The 22608-nt window shown below is 43.1% G+C and overlaps 1 protein-coding gene across 1 annotated transcript in view; it reads left to right on the plus strand.

The window, feature by feature from the left end:
* The window catches only part of C5PH5orf22 (chromosome 5p C5orf22 homolog), a 746374-nt gene that overhangs the window by 146296 nt on the left and 577470 nt on the right, over positions 1-22608 (plus strand). The window contains exon 2 of the mRNA XM_069613612.1: positions 17736-17911. Coding sequence (XP_069469713.1) covers positions 17822-17911 — 90 coding nt within the window. The 5' untranslated portion in view covers positions 17736-17821. The remainder of the gene's footprint in view (positions 1-17735; positions 17912-22608) is intronic.

Raw genomic sequence — 22608 nt, forward strand, 5'->3', positions numbered from 1 at the left:
TCACGTGTGCCTGATTGTGATTACTCAAGGAGGACTGCACTCTTATCCTTTACTTTAACACAGGAATGCAATTCTATACCAGTCTTTAAACCTTAAAAATTACCCCAAGAAGTGGTTGTGTGTGCCTAATTGTGATTTTTAAAGAAAGTCTGACTTCTACTCTTTATCTTAACACGGCATACCTTTCGTTTAAAGAAGTTAAAGTGTATAAACCGTTGGAGAAGAGAACAAGCATTGCCCAAGCTAAGAGTATCCCAATATTAATAGTGCAACCAACCTTTCTCAACGTTAAGAAGCAATCTTACTGTGTTGTGAAGTTGATAAAGGTTCACTGACCTAAGATACAAGTGTGCAAGCATTACCTGAAGCGAAGAGTGTGGCACCAAGGCTTCTGGGTAATTACTTGGGCGGCTAACTAGCAGAAAGGTGCAGGTGATGTTGGGGCTGGGAAACTGGCTGCTTGTAAAGACTATTTTGAAGTTGACGCAAGCTGTAGTGCCAGACACTGTGGAAGACGGAGAGAAGTGAGTCTTAAAGGTAAACCTAGGTTGTTATTGCGGTAGACAGACAAGCGAGGCACAGAAGCTGCCCCTTTTGAATAGAGTTATTCAGAGGAAGAGTACCTGGCCTATTTGAAGTTGTTGAAGTACTTTGAAGTATATCTTGTCGAAGCCTGTTAAGATTTACAAATCCCTGAAACTGTGGTAGTAGTCCAAAGTACTGAAGGTGTGGTGCTATATATGGTTGTCAGTAGATGCAACATTGTAGTAGCCTAAATGAAGTGGAGTACTGTGAGACAACGGTGACTGTTCTCACTCATAGTGAATCAAGTAGAAGTGAAGTTGTTGAAGTGGAAGCAGCAGCACTAAGAGGTCATCCTGACAGATCTACCACTGTGAAGCCTAAAATTGTATCCAAGAGAATACTAACTGTTAACCAAGAACTGTGCATCACTGGTGGTAGTGGATATTGCATTTCATTTGTACTGTGGCAAGTCTTCTTGAGGTGCCAAAGCATCATGGCTGGGATTACCATTCGTACTATTTGGAGGAAGTGGAAAGTGGATATTTCACCAAGGAGTAGAGAATGTCATCATTGGAACTTTGGTTAACACACTTTTACATTGACTTTGAAATGTCAAGAACTGTGTGAAACATTTCTTTTTCTGGTTGTACTCTAACCAAACTGACCTTCAATCCTGGGGAAGTGAAGTCACCCAGGACATTAGAAGGTTATTCAGAGACTGTGAATGTTGTTTGTGTTATGTTATATTGCCATGTATTTTCTTTGTGTGTTTGGTGCTTAGTGTGAGGGGCAATTATCCTGTGTTAGTGTTTCCCCTTAACTTTGGTTAGGCAGGCAAATCCTCAGCAGAGTAGGGACAGTGCAGCATTTTTATTATATTTAATTTAAGAATAAAATGGCATATGTTGATGAATCAACAAACAGGTGCTTGCCTTGCATTACTGACTCCTCGCAGGGTTTCCTTCCTCAAATGAAATAACTAGAATGTCCAAAGCAAAAGTCTGTGTCACAATCCCTCAAATTCTAAGTTAAAACTAAAATGAAAGCGGGTGGCTCCCTTCCCCTGGGCAAAAGACATTTATGAAATCTTCTAATTCGGAAGTATTGGGGAATATCTCCCTTCCATAGCCTTGTTCAGGTTCTTTGCAAAGTTCAAACATTTGATGGGGAAAACTCTGTTCCCTTGTTGGGCCTTTCTCAGGTTTCCTTTTGTCTCTAGGTCACTGACCCTGGTTGGCAGACCTGATTCCTCCCACCAGGTACTACGACGAGGAAGAATAGCTTGGGATGCACTCCGAAGCTGTGGTGGCTCCCTGATCCTGGTTGGCAGACGTGGCTTCCTCCCACCAGGTACTCGGACGAAGAAGAGAAGAATGGCTTGTAATGCACTCCCCAAGTTGTGGTGGGTCCCTGGCCATAGTTTGCAGACCTGGTTCCTCCCATCAGGTACTGCAACGAGGAAGAATAGCTTGGGATGCTCATTTTATGTGTTTGGCACAAATAACCTATGGTGATATTAAAAATTGTGCAAATTTGCTAATCAAATGGGTTGTTTTGCTAATCAAAACATTTTAATTAGCAATCTCTGCTAATCAATTTTCGAAAACTAATTTATGCCTTGACCTATAAAGGTCAAAGTCATTGTCTGAGCCAAAAGAGGCCAATACTAAAAAAGTTAACAAAAACCAACATTGCCAAAGCCAAGAGAGGGCAATACTGAAGCAAGCTAATTATAAACCCGTATTGCCAGAGTCAAGAGGAGCCAATCGTTGGAAAAGACCTCAACAAGCATTGTCTAAGCCAAAGAAGAGCAGAGAGATATTGTCAGCATTTGTTTGATGTAAAAGTGGGAAAACAGGAGTGTCAGGAACGAATATTCAGGAGGAGTGGAGCATAACCTGCATTATATGTGGCAAAGACAAGAGTGGAACAAACGGCAACAATGTGTATCATATCTTCCCAGAAGAAATTGTAAATACTGATGTTGTTGAATGTCAAAAGATTGACCAAACTGTTTAAAGTAAACTTTACCACAGAAGTACTTGTAGTAGTGTTAGGAGGTTTTTATCCTGCAGGAGAGTATACCAGGGCAGGCCCTTTGCAGTGGTAGTCCAGGCAGGTTAGTGGACCAGGAACAAATAATTGAAGTACTGTGTTGTGGTTAAAAGTTGTGAAGAAGAACTGGCAAGACCACTAAAGTGTTTCATGAACAAGTGTGAAATCATCCTGACAAAACATTGTTGTTGATACAAATGAATTGTGGAAGTGTTTTGTTTCCTAAGAAGAAGACGTGTTGAACTATTTTCCTTAGTGGAGAGATAAAGACTTGTTTTCTGTTTGTTTGTTTGTTTTAATATTTGTATAGCGCACCAGACCCGGGGGTAATCGGGCGCAAGGGCAAAAAGAGGGTTGTTCAGCTTAGGTTACAGGTTACATATTTAAATATGGAGGTACAGATGTGGTTACAAGGCTGTAGGCATGTGTAGTCAGAGACTCGCAGATGTATATTCAGAAAATTGACATATGAATAAAGCAAAGCAGATATACAAGAGAAACATACAATCCCAGGTGTCAGTGGGGGGAGGTTAGGTATCATGTTCTTTTAACCATTGAATCAGATTGCATCTAAATTGTCGGTAGGGGAGATCTTCTCTTAGAGCAGGGGGTAGAGCGTTCCAGTATTGAGCTGCTATAACCTCCAACCCGATTTAGTGAGTTTGAATCTGGGTACTAACAGGAGGTTGGAGTTGGCTTTCCTTAAGGGGCGAGAGGCTGCATGTCTGGTGAATCTGTCTGAGATATTGCGGTGCTGCGTGGTTGAGACATTTGTGTGTGAGAGATGCTGTTTAAAGAGAATTTTGTCTTTTGTGGAGAGCCAGTTGGTAGATCTCCTAAGGTCTGATATGTGGGCACTTTTGGGGAAGTTTAGGACAGCTCTAAGGGCATTATTTTGAAGTGTCTGTATTTTGGCGGTGATGTGTTTGTTACTGCCTATGTAGAGGGCGTTGCAGTAGTCTAACTTTGACAGGATTAGTGCCCTTGCTAGGGTGACACAGTTATTAGGTGAGAGGAAGGGCTTGGCTGCTCTAATTAACTTGCAGGTGTATGAGGTGGCTGAGGCCATGGCACTCACTTGTCTGCCAAAGGTGAGCGTAGAGTCTAAGTAGAAACCGAGTGTTTTAACTACTTTAGCCACAATAATGTTATTGTTGTCAATTATGAAGGAATTCTAGATGGGGCCTAATTTTTTGATGTTGGAGAGGGTGCCTAGAATGAGGAGTTCGGTTATGTCATCATTCAGGCAATTCTATTTGAATTGTTGGTCAAAGTCTAAGTGAAAAGACTTTTGGAGCAAGAAGAACTTTATAATCAGAACTTGGTTACAAAACAGAACTTTCTTACTTGAACGTACAGTTGAAAATCCTGCTTTGAATCTGGGGAAGGTGATCCAACCCAGGTTACAGGGACATACAGGTATTGGCTTTATGTTGAACATAACTGTTATTTCTCTTATATTTGAATTGCCATATATTACCTTTCTGAGTTTAATGTATGTATACATGCGAGGGCCAAATTACTTTTTAGAGTTTTTTCCTTTATTTACTTTGACAGGCAGGGAAATCATCTTTAGGCTAGGGATGGTGAGGTGTTTGGTGAAGCCCTTTTCTGTTAATAAAAGGGCATCTTATGAAAAATCTTTACCAAGTTGTCTGCCTCACATTTCTGACCCCTCAATGTGTTGATATGATCATAGAACACACTAGAAATCAGAATTGATCTGCAGTGTTGGAGGCAGAGGAATGCTGATTTCTATTGTCTTTTCACACTGGGCCTCATGCAAGTAAATTAAAGTGACTATAACTGGCATAGATAGGTTTTGATCACAGCTTCATTTAAGTGATTTACTTTGACCTTTACGGAAAAGAGTGATTGTTGCAGCCGCTTCATGCAAGTGATGTACAGTGACCCATTGCCGGCATGGATAGCCTGTGGTTACAGCCTAATGCAAGTGATTTACAGTGACCGTTATTGGCATGGATTGGTTGTGGTCCAGCCTTATCCAATGTGTTGGGATTGACCATTACTGGCATAGACTGTGGCCTCTGCATTTACTGGATTATTTCATGTGCTACCCTCGAGAACCATTTGTAAATTGTATGGCTTTTTACCTAATTTCGAGAGAGAGAGAGATTTGCCGACCTACCAGATGAAATTGTGTGATTCAGTAGTCACTGAGGGCAATGTTAAGAGTCAGCTGCATTGACTCGGGGGTATTCATCTCTGCACTTGGCCCTAGAAATGTAGTCGCTATTGAGGTCAAGTCTTTCACAACAAGAATATTGTTGCATGAAGTGGATACTGGTTAGCAGGTATAGGTATATTAGAGTTAAATTGTCCTGGGGGGTGGTGGCGGGGAGCAGAACATATCACATGTATCGATGATCCCACTACAGATAATTTCTGCTTTTGAGAGAAACTCACCTACAAAATACTGAAACTGGGGAATGATCTTCCAATCATACTCTGCTGGACTGGAGCTGGGGGATTTCAACCTATTGACTTGTTCCTTGGTGGTGAATCCTAAAACGGGTATAAACTAAGGTCTCAAATCAAATCGATCTTAAATGGAGCATGGCCCTAGGTAGGGTACTGAATGACTTCCACAGGACACTGTTTGATGCGATAAGAGGTTTCTTTTTTTTTTTAAATCCAATGACTTTATTGACATGGGCTCAGTGAATAACTGGGCTGCCTTTGGGTGCATACAAGGAACACTGCTGTTTATTCAATGGCTGTAAGGTGCCAAGAATAAGACTCGGACACAAGGGAATCATGGTTTTAATCAAAGACTTTTATTAAAAAATAAAATAAAAGGGGGTGAGGAAATGCCTCACAGTCCCTGCTCTAAGAGGTGTTTGCCTACATAAAACCAAAACCAAGGGTCTGTCAAGGTCAGAACATACAAAGCAAAACCATCCCATGTCCAAAGTACTATTCTGGCCCTCCCATTTAAACCATATTAACCGCAAGGTGAAAAGGGTAATGTATTTGGCCTTGAGTGGCTTATAAATGTTCAAAAAGAAAAAAAGTAACTCCAAAACAAAAGTTCCAGAGGGTGCTTCACTTCCCCTGGATTTCTCTTCACTCTGTTGTATATTCAAAAATATCAGTACCTTGAGTTTCTCTTGATCAACAACACAATTGGTACACAAAGCAACTTGGCTCTTTGATCTTGGTCTTGATCTTGTTAGGATACCTGGTGTACTCTCCTGCCAGGTTTTCACTCCTTTTCTCCTGATCCGCACATCCTTTTGCTAGTCCTGATATATCTTTCACAGGACCTATTTCGGTGATATATTTCCTATATGACGTTCAGCATTTCCTTGCCTGGTGTGCTTCCCTACCAGAGCTTGTTTATATGAACAAACTTGCAATTGCCAGGTACACTCTCCTGCCACGTCTTTCTTATATGAACACACTTGCAACTCCCTGGTATACTCTCCTGCCAGAGCTTTCTTATAAGCACACACTTGCAACTGCCTGGTATACTCTCTTGCCCAGACTTTTCTTTATATATATATTTTCCTTGCACCTTTTAATTTTCCTGGTATGCTATCCTGCCAGGAATTCTATTATATGTATTTTGCATACACTAACATACTTGAAAGCTCACTTGCTCTTTCTCTTTAATGTGCTTCATTAACAATTATTTGGGTGTGGCATGGCTGCCAATATGTCCCTGTGTCCCCACTTCCTTGGGGTGACTCACCGGCTCTTGCTGGTGTACTGTTTGTGGCAAGCAGTGGTCTTTCTGCATTTCCTGCCTCTCACGCTTCCTGTTGGGCTTTCTTGCATCCGTTTGGGCATCGGTAAGGCGAAGGCTGCCTCCCTTCATCGGCTAACGCCCAGGCACCCTCCGTCAGCTTCTGATGTTTCTGCAGCATGTTCTCTCTCGCAGTCCGCTTCCCTTTGGACTGTCCCCGAGCCGGTCCTCTCCCTGGAACACTCTCCAGCCCCATAGTCTTTGTCCATACCAAGAGGCGCAGCTTTCTCCCAGTCAGCTATTTTGCCTGTTTACATTTCCCGGCTGCAGGTATGCGCTTGCAACAACTAGAGCGCAGCTTGTGCTCTTGTCCTTCTTTGATCTGCATTATTCTGCTCATCTTCCTTGTCGGTGTATTCTTGTAGTTGTGAGAATGGAAGTCTACTCTTTATAACTTGCATGTAAACTCTGGGTAAGTGTTATAAGAGATCTTTAAGAGCAAGTCAGCTCAGGATGACTTGTGGGTAGAGTCTGAGTCTGAGAAAGTGTTTTTACGATTCCAAAAAGGCAAGTCAGATTTTAACAGCTTACTTACAGATCTTGTGAAAAGGTTTTCAGTACTCTTCCTAGGTGGATGAGGGGCCGTATAGAAATATGCAATTAAGGCATTGGGTATGATCCTCAAAAGGAGATGGTGGATACCGTGTCTCGTCCAATTGTGCTATGATATTCTCCCGGAGGCTGTCTGCCCCACATGTAATCGTCCATCATATAGCTACCCCCAGGGTCAGGATCAGGTAGTGGATGCCGTCCCCTGGCCACTTGGAGAGAGGTCACCAGCAGGAAAGGAGTGATGACACCATCGGTACAAATCCTCCCCCTAGTAAAGAAACCTGCTCTGGATCCCAACCTAGGTAACTATTGCCCCATTACCCATCTGTCCTTCCTAGGTAGGTCATCGAGAAAGCAGTAGGCGCGCAACTGCAGCAACATATTGACACCAACAATCTACTCCAAACCTTCGAATCTGGGTTCAGACCCAGATGCACCATGGAGACGACAACTATACAGTTGGTTGAGGCTGTCAACATCCTTGACGATGGCCACCCCTGGCTCCTGTTTCTACTTGACCTGTCGGCCGCTTTTGACACAAAAGTAGACCACCAGGCGCTCACGGGCACCCTACATCAGCGCATGGGGATCAGCGACCTTGTCCTACACTGGTTGAAGTCCTACCTCGCCAACTGCCAGCAATTTGTTCAGATGGACTCCTCTATATCGCCAATGCTGCCCGTCACCTGTGTAGTCCCTCAGGGTTCCACCCACTCTGATTGTTAATTTGTACAAAGAGCTGCTGGGAGCCCTCCTAGCCACACACAACATGCACATCCACCAATACGCTGATGACACACAGCTATACATCAAGATGGACTGCATCTAGGACATCCACAGGCTCGAAAACATGGCTCTCGTAGATCCAGGAAAGATGTGCGATGCATACTTGAACCTCAACCCCTCCAAGACCGAATTCCTACTCCTCACCAACAACACCCAGACATACAGACCTGGCTATCAACCATGAACCCTGAGGGCTTCACACCTGACCTCACCACCTGTGCCAAGTCCCTAGGGTTCCACATCGACAAATACCTCTCCTTCAAGATACACATAGCTAAGAAAACTCAGACAGCTTGGTAGCAGCGCTCCCTTCCTGCCTCCGGACAGCTTTGGGCCTACTGTTCAAGCACTGTTCCTATCCCTGCTGGATTGGGGCAATGCCCTCCTCAAAGGCCTCCCGTTGTCCTCCCTTGTGCCCCTGATATGTGTCCTACACAGGGCCGCATGCCTCATCAAGGGTCTACGCAGATACGACCGCATCACCCCGGCCCTCATAGACCTTCATTGGCTTCCACTGCATGCAAGAATCACCTTCAATCTTGCTGCATCATCTATAAGGCAGTCGCCCTCAAGTCACCCAGCTACCTCGCAAAGAAAGTCTGCATCTCCGGCAGGCAACACACCACCATAAGCCAGGACATGTGCAGACATGAAATCCGCCACTGTAAAAAGGAAAGGACCAGAAAACAAGCCTTCAAATGGATTGTGTCTGGCCACATATTGCTCATCTTTGATATACTCTACTGCTTAATCCTGCTTGCAAACATTTCTCAGCAGAGGTCGCTGTGCGTCGTCGACTTTGTGTTCTTCGATGGCTTCCATCCTCCTCGAGTATGACACTGATGCTGGTATAAAAGGCATGTACTGCGGCCATTCCCTCAGTGCCATTTTTCTGCACAGCTACTCAAAACAGTTCTTCGCCTCAGTGTGTTTGAATAACTGCGTAGTTGTTACTCATACCCCGAAAACTGACTTCAAGAGATGTGCCGAGTGTTCGGCTAAGATGTCTCTAACCGATCCTCATCGATTATGTCTCTGGTGCCTGTGGTTGGGCCACAACGTCAACGATTGTGGCTCGTGCAAGTCTAACTGGAAAAGCTTTAAAAGAGAGGAAGGGAATACTTGCTTTGGGCAAACCATCCCCAAAGTCATCGTCGGTAACCCCCACAAAGAAATCGTCTGAAGATAAGAGGCCAAGAAAGAGATCTCGGCACTCGGCCAATTCGTCTTCGAGGCTATCTAAGAAAAGGTGCCATCGCTCCAGATCGTCCTCTAGGGATTCTTCGCCTAAAGGGAAACGGGTAAGCTTTCCGAAAAAGTGGGCTGGTAAAGCAGAGCTGGAAAAGTGCCACCTGCAGATGTTGGAAGTGTTTGCGAAGGTGGCGACATCTACCCCTTCGTAGAAGCCGGTAGAGACTCCCCACACCATCGCGCGGAAGGCCAACAGCGTGTCAGTGAAAACCGCTGACCACGTGCCCAAGAGCCTGGACAGCCGGTTGTTGAAGGCTTCGAATTATTCAAAAACCTCAAAGGCATCTCGTGCACCTCTCATGGCCTTGACACCTCGAAGAGATACCCCTCCTCTGACCCACTCAACACTGTCCAAGGCATTGAAGTGGAGCACATCGACGTCAAAGTCATCGGTGGCAAGGCCCTCAATGTTTTTTTTGGAACCGTCAAAGGTTTACAAGCCACAAGACAAAAGAGACTTTTTTTTTTTCCTATGGCCTCTATTTATGAGGAGGAGGTGGAGGAGCAAAGCCCCATTAATGGTTCTGGACAACAGTACGGCACTCCTGGTGTTCCAGAGGAACTGATATCCCAGGAATCAAGAATGAGGGACCTTGTGGACACCCTGAAGGATAACATTTAACAGTTCGGCTCTTTCAGCATTGGAATCACTACTTGCAACAGTGCTGGCACTTTTTTAAATACAGAGATCTCTGTGAAGAACAGGACCATAAGTAGTTCTTTCGCAAACGCAGGTAAACATTCCTTCACAAGATACTTTACGTCTCTGACGTGATCACGTACAAGTCCACCCACTTATTTTAGCCTTAGCATTAACGGTCCGGTTTGTTCCGGGGAGTTCCGGCGAAAATCCGGCATTTTACCCAATCTTCTTTTAAGTATATTACATAACCCGATTGCACGATTGAAATTGTTTCCCCAGTATATTCTAATAAGGTTTTTACACACTATCGTATTATTATCCACAACTGGATAGGAAAGTAAAAGGCTTGCAACTGCACCAAGCATAACATCACCACGCTGCGGCTGACACAAACAGTCAGCAGAATGTGAGTACACAATTATTGATGTTCCGCTTTAGTTGTACATCCGTAAATAAGGTTTACTCGACAACCAACCACATTGCATGATATGTTCCAGTTATGTGAACCAGAGTGTATGGAGATGCCCCAAGTCACAGACGCACTTTCAATCTACCATCAATTTAGTAGCAACCACAGATATTAAGGTAGGCTCCTTGTATAACTGTCCTCGACTACTTTAGAATCAGCACTTTTAAAGTAAATAATGACATACTAAGACCTTACCTCTCTTTGTAGGTGACTCATTTAAATGCCACACCTGGGACAAGTTAACAGAACATGTATGAAGAATAGTACCTATCTGTACCTAACTAGGTGAGGTATTATGAATACATAAGAAGGTCACATAAATTGTATATATTGAACACAAAGTAGAGAAAACAGTCTTGTTTACTCATTGTTATATATTTACTTGTAGAATTGAGAAACACAGATGTTTAAAGTATCTCAGTCAACTAAAACAACAAATTCAACTCCAGAAGAAGGGATGGATATCCCAAAACACATAGAGCTTGTCTTTTTCATTTGCTTCCTTGTTTACCTTATTTAACTTGTATATTTATGATTTATGTGAGAATTGATGTATTGCGATATAATAAAAAGCTGATTTAACTCAGTACAGCCAAGTAATTTTCCTTTAAATAATCAAATTGAATTTGATCTTCAAATTATACTACCTTATCGAAATGTTTGACTGGGGTTATCCACAGTTTGATAGGTATGCATGGAACGGGAGTGTCCAAGAGGTTTGGCCACTACTATTTCTTTGCCGCCCTGAAGGATGCCAGTGGTCTGGATACAGCACCAGAATTTGATTTTGGCACCCATGAAGGCTCGGGACGTGCTGATGCTTCTTATAGGGCAGTAATGGCAAAGGCTATACAATACCTGGCTGGGGTAGATCAGTAGGAACAAGATAACTTGACTGACATATTGGATAAGGAGCCACCTAAGGACCCAGTCCTTCCCTTTCATACTGCAGTCAAGAATAGGGTCTTGGAGAACTATAAAAGTACAGACAACATTCCTGCAGTCCACTAGGACTTCACTAAGAAATGCACACCCTACTCAGTGGATCCAGAGTTTCTTTCAAAACATCCAAGTCCTCAAAGCCTTGATGGGCAAGCAGACACTGGCGCTTCTAAGGGAGAATCGTCTCCTATGATTCCTCCAGACAGGGAGGATAAAAGGCTTGATGCTGCTGGAAAGAAAGTGTTTTTCTTCAGGGAGTATGGCACTGAAGGCAGCCAATGCAACTTGTGCACTGACAAGGTTTACCTACAATTTGTGGGAGGTAATTGCCTTGGCATCTGAGCACATCCCAGAGGGTGGAGAAAGGGATGCTTTATGAGCATTATTTGGGACGGGAAATATGCTAAGTGTCAGTCCTTGCAGTCAGGTCTGGAAACTGCAGACTGTATTAGCCGTTCTATAGCTGCTGGTAGAGTGCATAGATGTTTTGCCTGGCTAAGAAAATCTGGGTTTGCTTTTGACATGCATTCCAGACTGTTGGATATGTCATTTGAAAGGCTTATCTGTTTGGAACAAAAGCAGATGAAAGCCTTGAGAAATTGCAGTCATCTAAGGCAACAGCAAAATCTCTGTCTGGCATTAGATGGCCCCAGCAGAGTCGCCCAACTCCATCTTCTAATGTGGGATGGAGAAATCGTTCATTTTGGTACTACTCCTCTGTTGGGAGAGCAAGAGGTCAGTTTACACAAAGGGCACAGAGAAGACAGGCACAGGACGGCCGAGGTCGGTTGGGCCGAGGAGCCTCTACAGCTACTGCCTCCTTGCCTTCCACACCGGCCAGTACCCCAAAACCACTTTGAAAACTAAGCATTTGTCTGCAGTGGGTGGCAGGTTAGCCCACCACATGAAAGAATGACGAAGCACTACAACAGATGCTTGGGCTCTGCAAACTGTTATGAGACTCAAAAGAAACATTGGTGAGCAACATTCATATATAATATCTCTAGCCACTGGATGACTGGGACCGATTATGGTGATACCTGACCCACATAGACTCAGCTGGCGCAAACATATAGGGTCACATCAAGTTGGCTCCATGACTAAAATGAGATATCCATAATGCTTTATTTAATACATTACTCCTAAACCTATCAGTTACATAGACTGTAAGTCATGTTTGGATGAATACTATTCTGTAAACCATGTTTGGGTTAACTTGTCTGAATTTTTCTTTGCAGTCCTTAAGGCTCAGGAAGAAGAGGTGCAGACCTCGAAACGCGTCAGCCAAAAAAAGCGGACTTGTTCACTGTATTATTTTGTTATTTATGGTTATTAAAATCCTATTTTTCGATATAAAAACTACATGAATATTTTTCTGATTGATCAACTTCTGCGATAAAATGTGGATATTTTCTTACTAGAATTTTGTCTGTTTTGTGCAGCATTTGAAAGTGTGCAGGGGATGGGAGGATTCTGCATTTGGATCTTCTCTTCTTTGTATTTTGTGGTGGTTCTGTGCCAGGACCACAGTTCCTCCCCTGCGCCTTAAGGATTCCTTAACTAGGTTTTAAGATTTAGAATTTTTTGATATTTGAAAAGTGGTGTGCACTGACATTTTCTGGCTCTGCAAACTGTCGCCAATGGCTACTTGCTCCCCTTTCTGAAGAGACCACCAAACTGCCCCTCAAGAGGCCAGTCCTTCGAAGTATCAGATCCGCTCCTCATACAGGAAGTTCAGGCTCTGTTGGAGTGCAATCGCGCAGGTACCTTTAGCAGAAAGAAATCAAGGCTGGTACTCTCCTTATTTTCTGATCCCGAAAAAGGACATAGGGTTGCGACCCATCTTGGACTTGAGATGCTTGAAAAAGTTCTTCAAGAAGGTCAGGTTCAAGATGGTCAATCTTTTGCAGATTCTCCAGGCACTTCAACTCCAGGATTGGATGGTGTCATTGGATCTTCAGGATGCTTATTTTTATGTGCCAATTCACCTCGAGCACCGAAAATACCTGAGATTCGCCGTTGGCAGTTCTATCAGGTTCGAGTACTGCCATTCAGGCTGACCTCCGCCTGAGGGTATTCGCCAAGCTGATGGCGATGGTGTCAGCAAATCTACATAGGGGAGGATTCTCATCTACTCCTAGATGGGCGGTTGGCTGATCAGAGCCTGTTCACCCGAGCAGGCTCTGGAACATCTAGACAGCACCTGTCGCACTCTCCAGATACTGGGCTTCTCCCTCAAATTCAAGAAGTCTCACATGATACCGTCCCAAAAGCTGCAATTCATTGGAGCTGTATGGAACTCTTCCTTGGGGAAAGCTTCACCACCCGAAATAAGTGCTATCCACATATCACAGATGGTAAGCAAATCTTCCAGCCTTCGATTTTCTGAGGTTGCTCAGTCTCATGGAATCCTAGAGGCCGCCTATGGATGAGGTCCCTTCAGTGGACCCTCAGGACTCAGTGGTCAGCAGGATTGCGGTTCTGGTACGGATCCCGAGCAGTGTCGAGCAGGATCTCCTGTAGTGAGCCATCAAGACGAATGTGTTCAAGGGGGATCCCGTTTGGCAGCCATGGCCGGAAGAGTACAGTGGTTACAGACCCCTCCCTCTCAGGTTGGGGGGGTCACACTAACAGTTTGACGATCAGCGGACGCTGGTCTCTGTTGTTGTCCAAACTGCATATCTGCCCTCTGCTCTAAAAGGTTATCTGACTAGCGCTGATGGCCTTTCTGCCCTCTGTACAGGGAAAGAATGCTGTGATAATGATGGACAACAAAGTGGTCATGCCTTAACATGCGAGGGGGGGTGTAGGGTCACTACCACTATGCAGAGCGGCGATGCAGCTCTCGTTTTGGGCACTGCAAGAAGAAATCTCTCGGTCTGCAGTTCATCTGGGTGGAGAGGAAGACACTGCTGCAGTCACTCTGAGCAGGCAGAGCACTGTCTCCCACGAGTGGGAGCTAGCTCAGGAAGTCCTTCAAAAGATCTTCGTCCTTTGGAGAACCCATCAAGTGGATCTGTTTGCATTCAGTGTCAACAGGAAGTGTGACTGGTTCTGCTCAAGGGAATTACCTCGGAGAGGAGCACTAGGGGACGCGTTCATGGTGGACTGGGAGTTTCCACTTCTGTAGGTGTTTCCGCCAGTCCTCATCATTCCTCATGTTCTGAGGAGGCTGAGGAAATTTCGGAAATCCACAATCCTGATTGCTGCGGAGTGGGGCAGGAGGACATGGTACCCGGAACTGCCCTCCAATTAGTCTTCCAGAAAGGGAGGATCTCCTCTCGCAAGAGGGAGATTGCATTCTTCATCCAGAGATCGGGACCCTCAACCTACATGGATGGTTTCTGAGAGATTGAGGTACAAAGATTGGGACCTTGCAGAAGAAATCTCCATACCTCTGCTGTTGGAACAAGTTCTGCAGCTGGTGTAGAGATAAAGGAATGGATCAATTCTCTTGTGACACACCATCGGTTTTGTCTTTTCTCCTACATCTAACTCATCAGGGTCTACAGGTTGCTACGGCCAAGGGCTATCTGGCCGCGCTGTCCATTTTCAAGCACTCTCCTGAAAAAGGTTCCTACTTCAAGGTTCCTATTGTCATGCAGGTTTTAAAAGGATTGTCCAGCATCTTCCCGCTGGTTCCATTTATTGGTCCAGTCTGGGATCTCAACCTGGTTTTGAGCTTCCTGATGGGTTCCCCATTCGAACCATTAAATTCTTGTCCACTTGGGATGTTGTCTTTGAAGAAAGTATTCTTGATCGCCCATTACCTCTGCTCGCAGAGTGAGCGAGCTTCAGGCCTTCTCTTCTAAACCGCCATTCACGGTCTTCCACAAAGACCAGGTCGTTTTGAGGGTTTGTCCTTCTTTTCTGCCAAAAATAGTGTCTGGATTTCATTTGATGCAAAAATGTGTCTTATCGGTTTTCCACCCTATCCATCTAAAGAGGAGAGGTTACACAGACTTGACCCTAGAAGAACCTTAACTTTTTATATTAACAGGGTTTCCAAGATAAGACTGGACAACCAACTTTTTGTTGGTTATACGGGCCAGAGAATGGGACAGGCGGTTATTAAACAAACGCTGTCTCGGTGGATTATACTGTGTATATCTGAATGTTACAACTTGACTGGGAAGGAGGTTCCTGAAGGTCTAAGGGCCCACTCAACTAGAGATTTAGCCACGTCTTCAGCCCTCCGGAGAAGGGTACCATTGCAGGACATCTGCAATGCTGCCACATGGTATTCTGTGCATACATTTGCTAAGCACTACTGTTAAGATTCCCTATCGGGCCGAGAATCCAGATTTGGAAAGGCTGTTTTACACAGCGTAAATCAAAATTAAACTCTTCTTTCCCACCTCCTGCAAAACACTGCTATGGGAGAATATCTAAGATGAAGAATACATGGGAGGACACAATCCATTCGAAGAACAAGTTACTTACCCTTGGTAACGTTCTTTCGACTGGATGTTACTCTGACGTATTCCTCATCCCCCCCAACCATCCCCTCTGCCAAGAAGGAGTTTCTGTGATGTACATCTTCCTCCCCAGTATTTCTTATCTTCAAGACTGCTGTGCTGGTGAGAGGAAAAACACGAACTGAGGCAACAGGCACAGTGCGTGCCTATTATACCAGCATCGACGTCATACTGGAGGCGGACGCAGGCCCTCGAAGACACTAGGTCGACGACACACAACGCCCTCTGCTGAGAAACGTTTCCGAGCTGCAAGCAGGATATCACAGTATATCAAAGGAGAGGAATACGTAAGAGGAACATCTGGTCAAAAGAACGTTACCAGGGGAAAGTGACTTGTTCTTCTGTGCCTACACCCAAAGACTATAGAACCTCCTCCCCATCAGCACCAGACTTGCTCCCAAGCTCCTACAATTCAGAAAATAACTCTAGACCCACCTCTTCAAGGAGTCTCTCCTCAACAGCTAGGCCATCGTGTCACCCCCATGCCACCTGACTTGCTAGACGCCGCCCTCTCCTCCCCACCCCACCACCCTGTACAGCTGTACCTGTCTTCTGTGCCCCTCTGTACCCTACCCCTGCTGTATATCTGTATTGTTGTATACCTCTGTAAAGTGCTGTTGTTTCTGTGTTGTTGTATTCTTCTATAAAGCACTCCATTGCTTCTCGAAGCTAGGTCCATGCGTAATAATAAATACCATAATAACCATGGTTCAGTGCTAGAGTGAGGGAACTTGAAAAGGAAATCATTAAAAGTGAGAAATTGATCATGTCCTAGAATTATGTTGACCAGAATGACTCCAGAAATTGATACAAGTACAACTCTATTCTGAGTAGAAGAGTGGATGGAAGGTGGCCAGCTTAAAAGCAAACTGCATGAAGGACATAAACTCTTCCTGGGTTCACCTTGACTGTCAACTACATAACATCCTGCAAAATCATGGGGCCAGAATGCCACCGAAACTGCAATCCCGCTGGAGACATGGGTCTTGAGGCAGACAACCCAATATAAGCTGAGCTCTGGTCTAGATATGCTGTGCCTCTTGATCCATCTCTGTTAGTCAAGCACACTATAGACAACTGACAGGTCACATCAAGCCATACAACAGCATAACACTGATTATTAGCATTGCAAGTAACAAACTAGTACCTTTAAGAAGATTACATCAAATATCCATGGGTCCTTTTGGACTGTTTGAAAGATCATTGCAGTGATATTGGCAATCTCTGGGGAAGTCTCTCTCCCGGCCACTATTTTCCAGTTCATATATATCCATCCACAACTACACCATACCAGGGAAACTACTAGACCTTTTAATAGCCATGGCGATCTAGTTGGTCTTTACGAACTGGAAAAGTGCTCAGAGCCTGTTTCTCCATGATTGGTGAGCCTGGTTGTCCTTAAGATATCAAGTTGTATTTTATTGTGCAGCAGAAGAGAGGCTCTCTCTTTTAAAAATGTAGGAGCCAGTAACAGCATGTAGAATTAAGCATAACCCAATGCTAACTGGTTGGCCTCAATAGCCTCTCCACATGTAATATCCGTGATCGTCGGGTAATCTGGTTTAGGTTTCATTATCTTTATGATAAGTTACTAGAACTGTATGTCTGTACCAAGCCTATGAATGTATTGCCTATTATAGCTGTACTCCCATTCTATCATAGACTGCTCAAATGAACTGTGGCTGCCCTGTGTTTTCTGTGGCCCTCGTTGGTGCAAAGAAATGTGCATTCCCTTCCCTCCTCCTTTAATAGTATGCTGCATAGAAGTGGGTCTCTTTATACATTGTAATTTGTCAGTTCGTAGGCAGGATAGGCAGCTTTGGATCAAATGTGGAGCCTTTATATGCATGCTTTCTTGATTAATTGAAATGTTATGAAATATATTTGTCTTTTTCATATTGTACTCCTTCCGCCGGTACCCCTTGTCTTTGTTTTTCCCCTTCCGTGTTTGCTTTTAGGGTTGCCAGCTGAATTCATCCTTTTTGACAATGTCATCAGGAGAACTGTCTGCTCCATTGGCTAATACAAAATGGAATATTGAAACCACCTCCCTACCAACACCCCAAACTATGTTGTCGGTATATCTCTGTTGAGAAAATGCATTGTAATGTATTCATCATTAATTGACTATATTATTTTCATGCACCAATTTCAATACACTGTATTAGTCAGACTATATGTGTAGCTAACTTTTCGATCATGGAGCACTGAAGTGTTCATCTGACCAACAACTATAGTCATTGTGTGATCACTATATTCCCACAGAACCTCTGGCTCTGCTTACTTTTGTGTGGCTCCCAAGTAAGAAGTTGCAACCCTATCCAGAAAGTCTTGAAAAGCAGTATCCCACAATGAGCACCACTTGTGCTGAGGGTCCCCCCAGCCGTCCCTTGCGAGCATACCAGCATCTGCCTGTGTGGGTGGTGGAGGATCACCATGATGTGAGTACTGCACATTTTATAGCATTATTATTTGCATGCCATACTTTTGTTCTGTATGTTTTATTAGGACCAAATTCTTCACATTATTGCAGATCAAAAAAGATTAGTAGTGAACATATCACTTTGAATTAGTGAACTGATAAACTACCAATTGAGAAAAGTATATTTGTCAAATCCAAGTGTATTAACCCATCTTAGAGGCGCGTGACGATCAACTATTTCCATTGGCTATATTTTTATGTTTTTTATGTTTGTTTGAACTGGGTTTCACAGCACACAACCATCATGCAACTTCCGAGAGTTAATGAAATGGTTCCGAACAGAAAGGTTTTAAATTATTTCCTAAATTCATATAAAGATGCCATCTCTTTTTTTAAAATAATCACAGGTTTGACCATAAAGTGTTTTGTCGATTAGAGTAAAAAGTTTAAATTTAATTTGGGAACAAATGGGAAGCCAATGAAGCTTGTAAGGATGGGGACATAAAAGTTCGGCCATTTGACTTTATAAGGGCGCTGGCAGTGGCATTTTGTAGGATTTGAAAACGTCTGATGGACTGCTTTTTTAGTCCTGCAAAGAAACTGTTGCAGTAGTCCAGTTTTGCCTCTATTATGGCACAGGCTATATTGGCACACTTATCTTCTGAAATTAGGTGTCTGATCTTTCTCATGATCATCAGATGATAATGTGCAGAGCTCAACAAATTGCCAAAATGGGCAGCAAAGGACAGAGTGGAATCAAAAATTATCCCAAGAGTTTTGGCATGGCCAACAACTTGCACAGTGCATCCTGTTAATCCAAAACAACAAATATAGGAAGCTCTTTGAAGATTGTCTGAGGTGATGGTAAAACCAGGATTTCTGACTTGGCTTGATTAAGTACTAGACAATTTGCAGGCATCCATCCCGAGATATCCTGAAACGTCTCCCTATTATATACCATGTTGTCCTCATTTCGGCCAACCAGCCAAAATACTAATTGAATATCATTGGCGTAATTCATAATCCATATGTTTAATACAGGCATCTGTTTTTAGCTTTATGACAGCCAGCACCCTATGTAAAACTTCCTTGGACTTCTCTTAATGTTTAAATACATTTTCTCTCTCTGTCAACACGTCATGTAATGGTTTAATATATATGTTGAAAAGCAGTCACAAGGTGCAAAAACCCTGCGGTACTCCGGAGGTGAGTAACTCCGGGTCCAAACAGCAAACACCCACTGTGACTCTAGATGTTCTGTTTGATGCTCTACCTGTTTATATAGTGCAGTGACCTCCTCCAATCAACTAAGTAGGTCAAGGGTGTCAAAAGCTGCTGACAGATTCAACCACGCCAACCTGTGCTTTTAACCCTCGCCAGAAATCTGCAACAAACTATCTTTAAAATCCAGCAATGCCATTTCTTTCCACCATGGGGTTTTAACCCAGACTACCTATCTGCTACAATCAGATTTTTTTTATAAATGATCTTGCAGTTTTTGGCAGCCTGGTCCATTACTTACAAAAGAAATGGCACATTGGAAATGTGTCTGTTGTTCCCTATGTTATCTGGGTCCAAGGATGGCTTTTTAGTCAGTGAAGTGACGCAGACCTGTTTTAAAATATCTGGAATGGCGGATTAGCAAAAACAGTAGTTCACAATCTTGGTGATCTTAAGAGCCAATGCATCAATACAGGATTTAATAATCTATGAGTTGCAGGGATCTCCCATACAATTAGTTGGATTCAAATGCAAAGCTATTGATGTTGTCTCTTCTGAAGATATGTCCCTAAGGACCATATTCCTTAGGCATGGCTTGCTCTCCCCCTGCTTTTCCATTAAATTACCAGTTCTGTCAGGATTTCACATTTTGTTACCAGATATATGGGGGGTGGTCTTTTGGGTTGCCCATGTAGGATTCATTTTGAGCTGAAGGTGGGGAGATGCAAATCCGTATGTCATTGAGTTTTTTAAATAGTTTTTTTTTTTAACTAAAGGCTTGTTTCATCTGATTGCACCAACTTTCATCTTTCACCTCTTTCGTTTACTCTGGAATATTTTTCTGACGCTACAGAAATTTGAAAAAGGCCTTTGTGATATTCATTTGTATTGAGCCACGTACATGTGTATTAAAGAACCTGCTCCTTGAATACAACACACACATTTGTGTTTGTGTATTTCTGGTGCCAAAGTACTCTTTGATACAAAAGGTATAATATTAGCATACCATTCAACAAACCAAACATTTTTAATTAGTGGTCCACCATTTGGTCCAGTCCTCTTTGTGACAAGTGCAAACTGGCCCTTTTGAACCTGTCTTTATTTGATAAACTCTTTATTTTCCAAAAGGTTGAATGCTCTGCATTCAACAACATAACATTACTGCTTATAAAGGATACACCGTTACAAAACCTATTTTCTGTGTGCCCATAAAAAATGCTTTAATGCAGAACTTGTGTCAAGCATAACATCAATCGGGGAATCAGGTTGAGAAGGACAAATAACCTAAAAGTGTTAGGTACAATAATGGTTAAATCACATACGAACACCTTCAAGGAGCATACTCAAATGCTTTTAGGAACTGGTTTTGATAGTTACCATCAAATGTGTTTGCTAAAAACATCCCTAAGCGGAAGAACACCCTATCCCTATTAAGTGTCACTGTCCCTAGGTAGGAGGTGGTGCACCGCCTATCTAAAAAGAAAAGGAAGAAGTGCTAACCCTACTTCTACAATGTGTATAGTTCCAGTACAGGTAAGTGACTACAATGGTTGAACCAAATCTACTATATCTCCATAACATTTATGGATAACATTTTCTTTATGGGGTACAATTGCCATATGTTTGCTTTATTCACCACCTGCAGGGGTGTGTTCAAGAAGTGTAGACCTGATGACTTAATGAGGTTCAACACAAGCAAAACACAACACATAAAAACACTTGGTTGTGCTAAAAGACAGTTGTGAAATTTGTGAAATTTGTTTTTTTTTTTAAAACCTGATGATAATTCCAGGCAAAGAGACCTCTATATCGTTGTATGTAAGGTACTCTATTAACAACAGAATATAAGGAAATACGGGATACAGCAACCTAAGGAATAGCTTTTAGTGGAGATACAGGCTCTCCTCTTTTGACTGGTGCCATATCACCACACAACGCCATTCGGCTTTACACGACATTCTGTCGTTAATAGAGTACCTTTCATACAACAATATAGAGGTCTCTTTACCTGGAATTACCATCATTTTTTTAAAAAAAATACAAATTTCACAACTGTCTTTTAGCACAACCAAGTGTTTTTGTGTTTTGTCTTGTGTTGAACCCCATTAAGTCATCAGGTCTACACTTCTTGAACACACCCCTGCTGGTGGTGAATAAAGCAAACATATGGCAATTGTACCCCATAAAGAAAAAGTCCTCCAGGGAATGTCCATGGAGATATAGTAGATTTGGTTCAACCATTTTATTCACTTACCTTTACTGGAACTATATACATTGTAGAAGTAGGGTTAGTACCTCTTCCTTTCCTTTTAGATAGGCGGTGCACCACCTCCTACCTAGGGACAGTGACACCTAATAGGGATAGGGTGTTCTTCCGAACTTGTGTTAAGGTCATGTTCCCTCTCAAGAAACAAAACAGAAACTTCTGTTATTTGCCGACAACATACTCCTGAAGATTTTCTGCAGAGTGGTTCTGTTCCATCCCTCCATAGGCTAGTTGATCAATTCAGCTGCTTCTTTGGATACAAAACAAATAGGACCAAAGCAAAATATTTCCCTTTAAATAAAAATACAAACAAAATTGACTTTGATTACTGGAATTTCAACTGCTGCCCATTACGGCTAAAGTGCCCTTTGTAAAGACTGGAGGGGGTGTCTGTACTCCTGCTCCCTATATGGCAGAGTAGAGGCACATAGCACCCCAGCCAAGATTCTCTATTTGGTAAGCGTGGAAGAGCAATCAAGGCTTAAGCTCTCAGGAGGTGATGCAGGCTGGTTCTTAACCCTTTAAATGCCAGCGACGAGCCGGCTCGTCGGTAAAAACCGCTCCAGGTTGCCACCGACGAGCCGGCTCGGCGGTGGCACTTAAGGGGTTAATGAGGGGGGAAATGCTGGCGGGTTTGGGCGGTGAATACCGCGATTTTAAAAAAAAACCATTGGCACTGGGGGGGAACCTCAATGGCACTTAAGAGGTTAAGTACAGTGTAGTCCCCAAACACCCACCAAGGAATGTCCACATACTATGTTAGTGAAAACACAGTTCTTTATATAAATACGTTCAGTTATGCACACAAACACAATAACACACTTTGTGCTCAAGATAAGCTAAAATGGTAAATATATACATTTTCTATGTAGTACACAATTACTCTTTGATTCCATTAAAACTTTTCAACTGTACTCAGTTCAAAAGTGATACAAATCAGTTAATAAAGTGAACCAACAATAGACATAGGAGAGCGCCTGGGGACCAATTCTGTTGGTGACAGTGCCCTATATAAGTACCTTTAACATAACATAACATAGGAGATGAAAAGAAATAAATGGACTGATGCATCAATAGAATGGATAGTTGCTAGAATGAATTGATAAAGAAATAGAAGAAATGGACGGATGCAGGGATAGAATGGATTGATTGATGGAATGGATGAAATTACCCTACCCTCTAGCTCCCGTGTGACCCCACGCACTTGCCTCTGTGTACCCTGCTGTCCT

This window comes from Ambystoma mexicanum, chromosome 5p (assembly GCF_040938575.1).
Source record: "Ambystoma mexicanum isolate Mex_15411 chromosome 5p, UKY_AmexF1_1, whole genome shotgun sequence".
Taxonomy (NCBI): Eukaryota; Metazoa; Chordata; class Amphibia; order Caudata; family Ambystomatidae; genus Ambystoma; species Ambystoma mexicanum.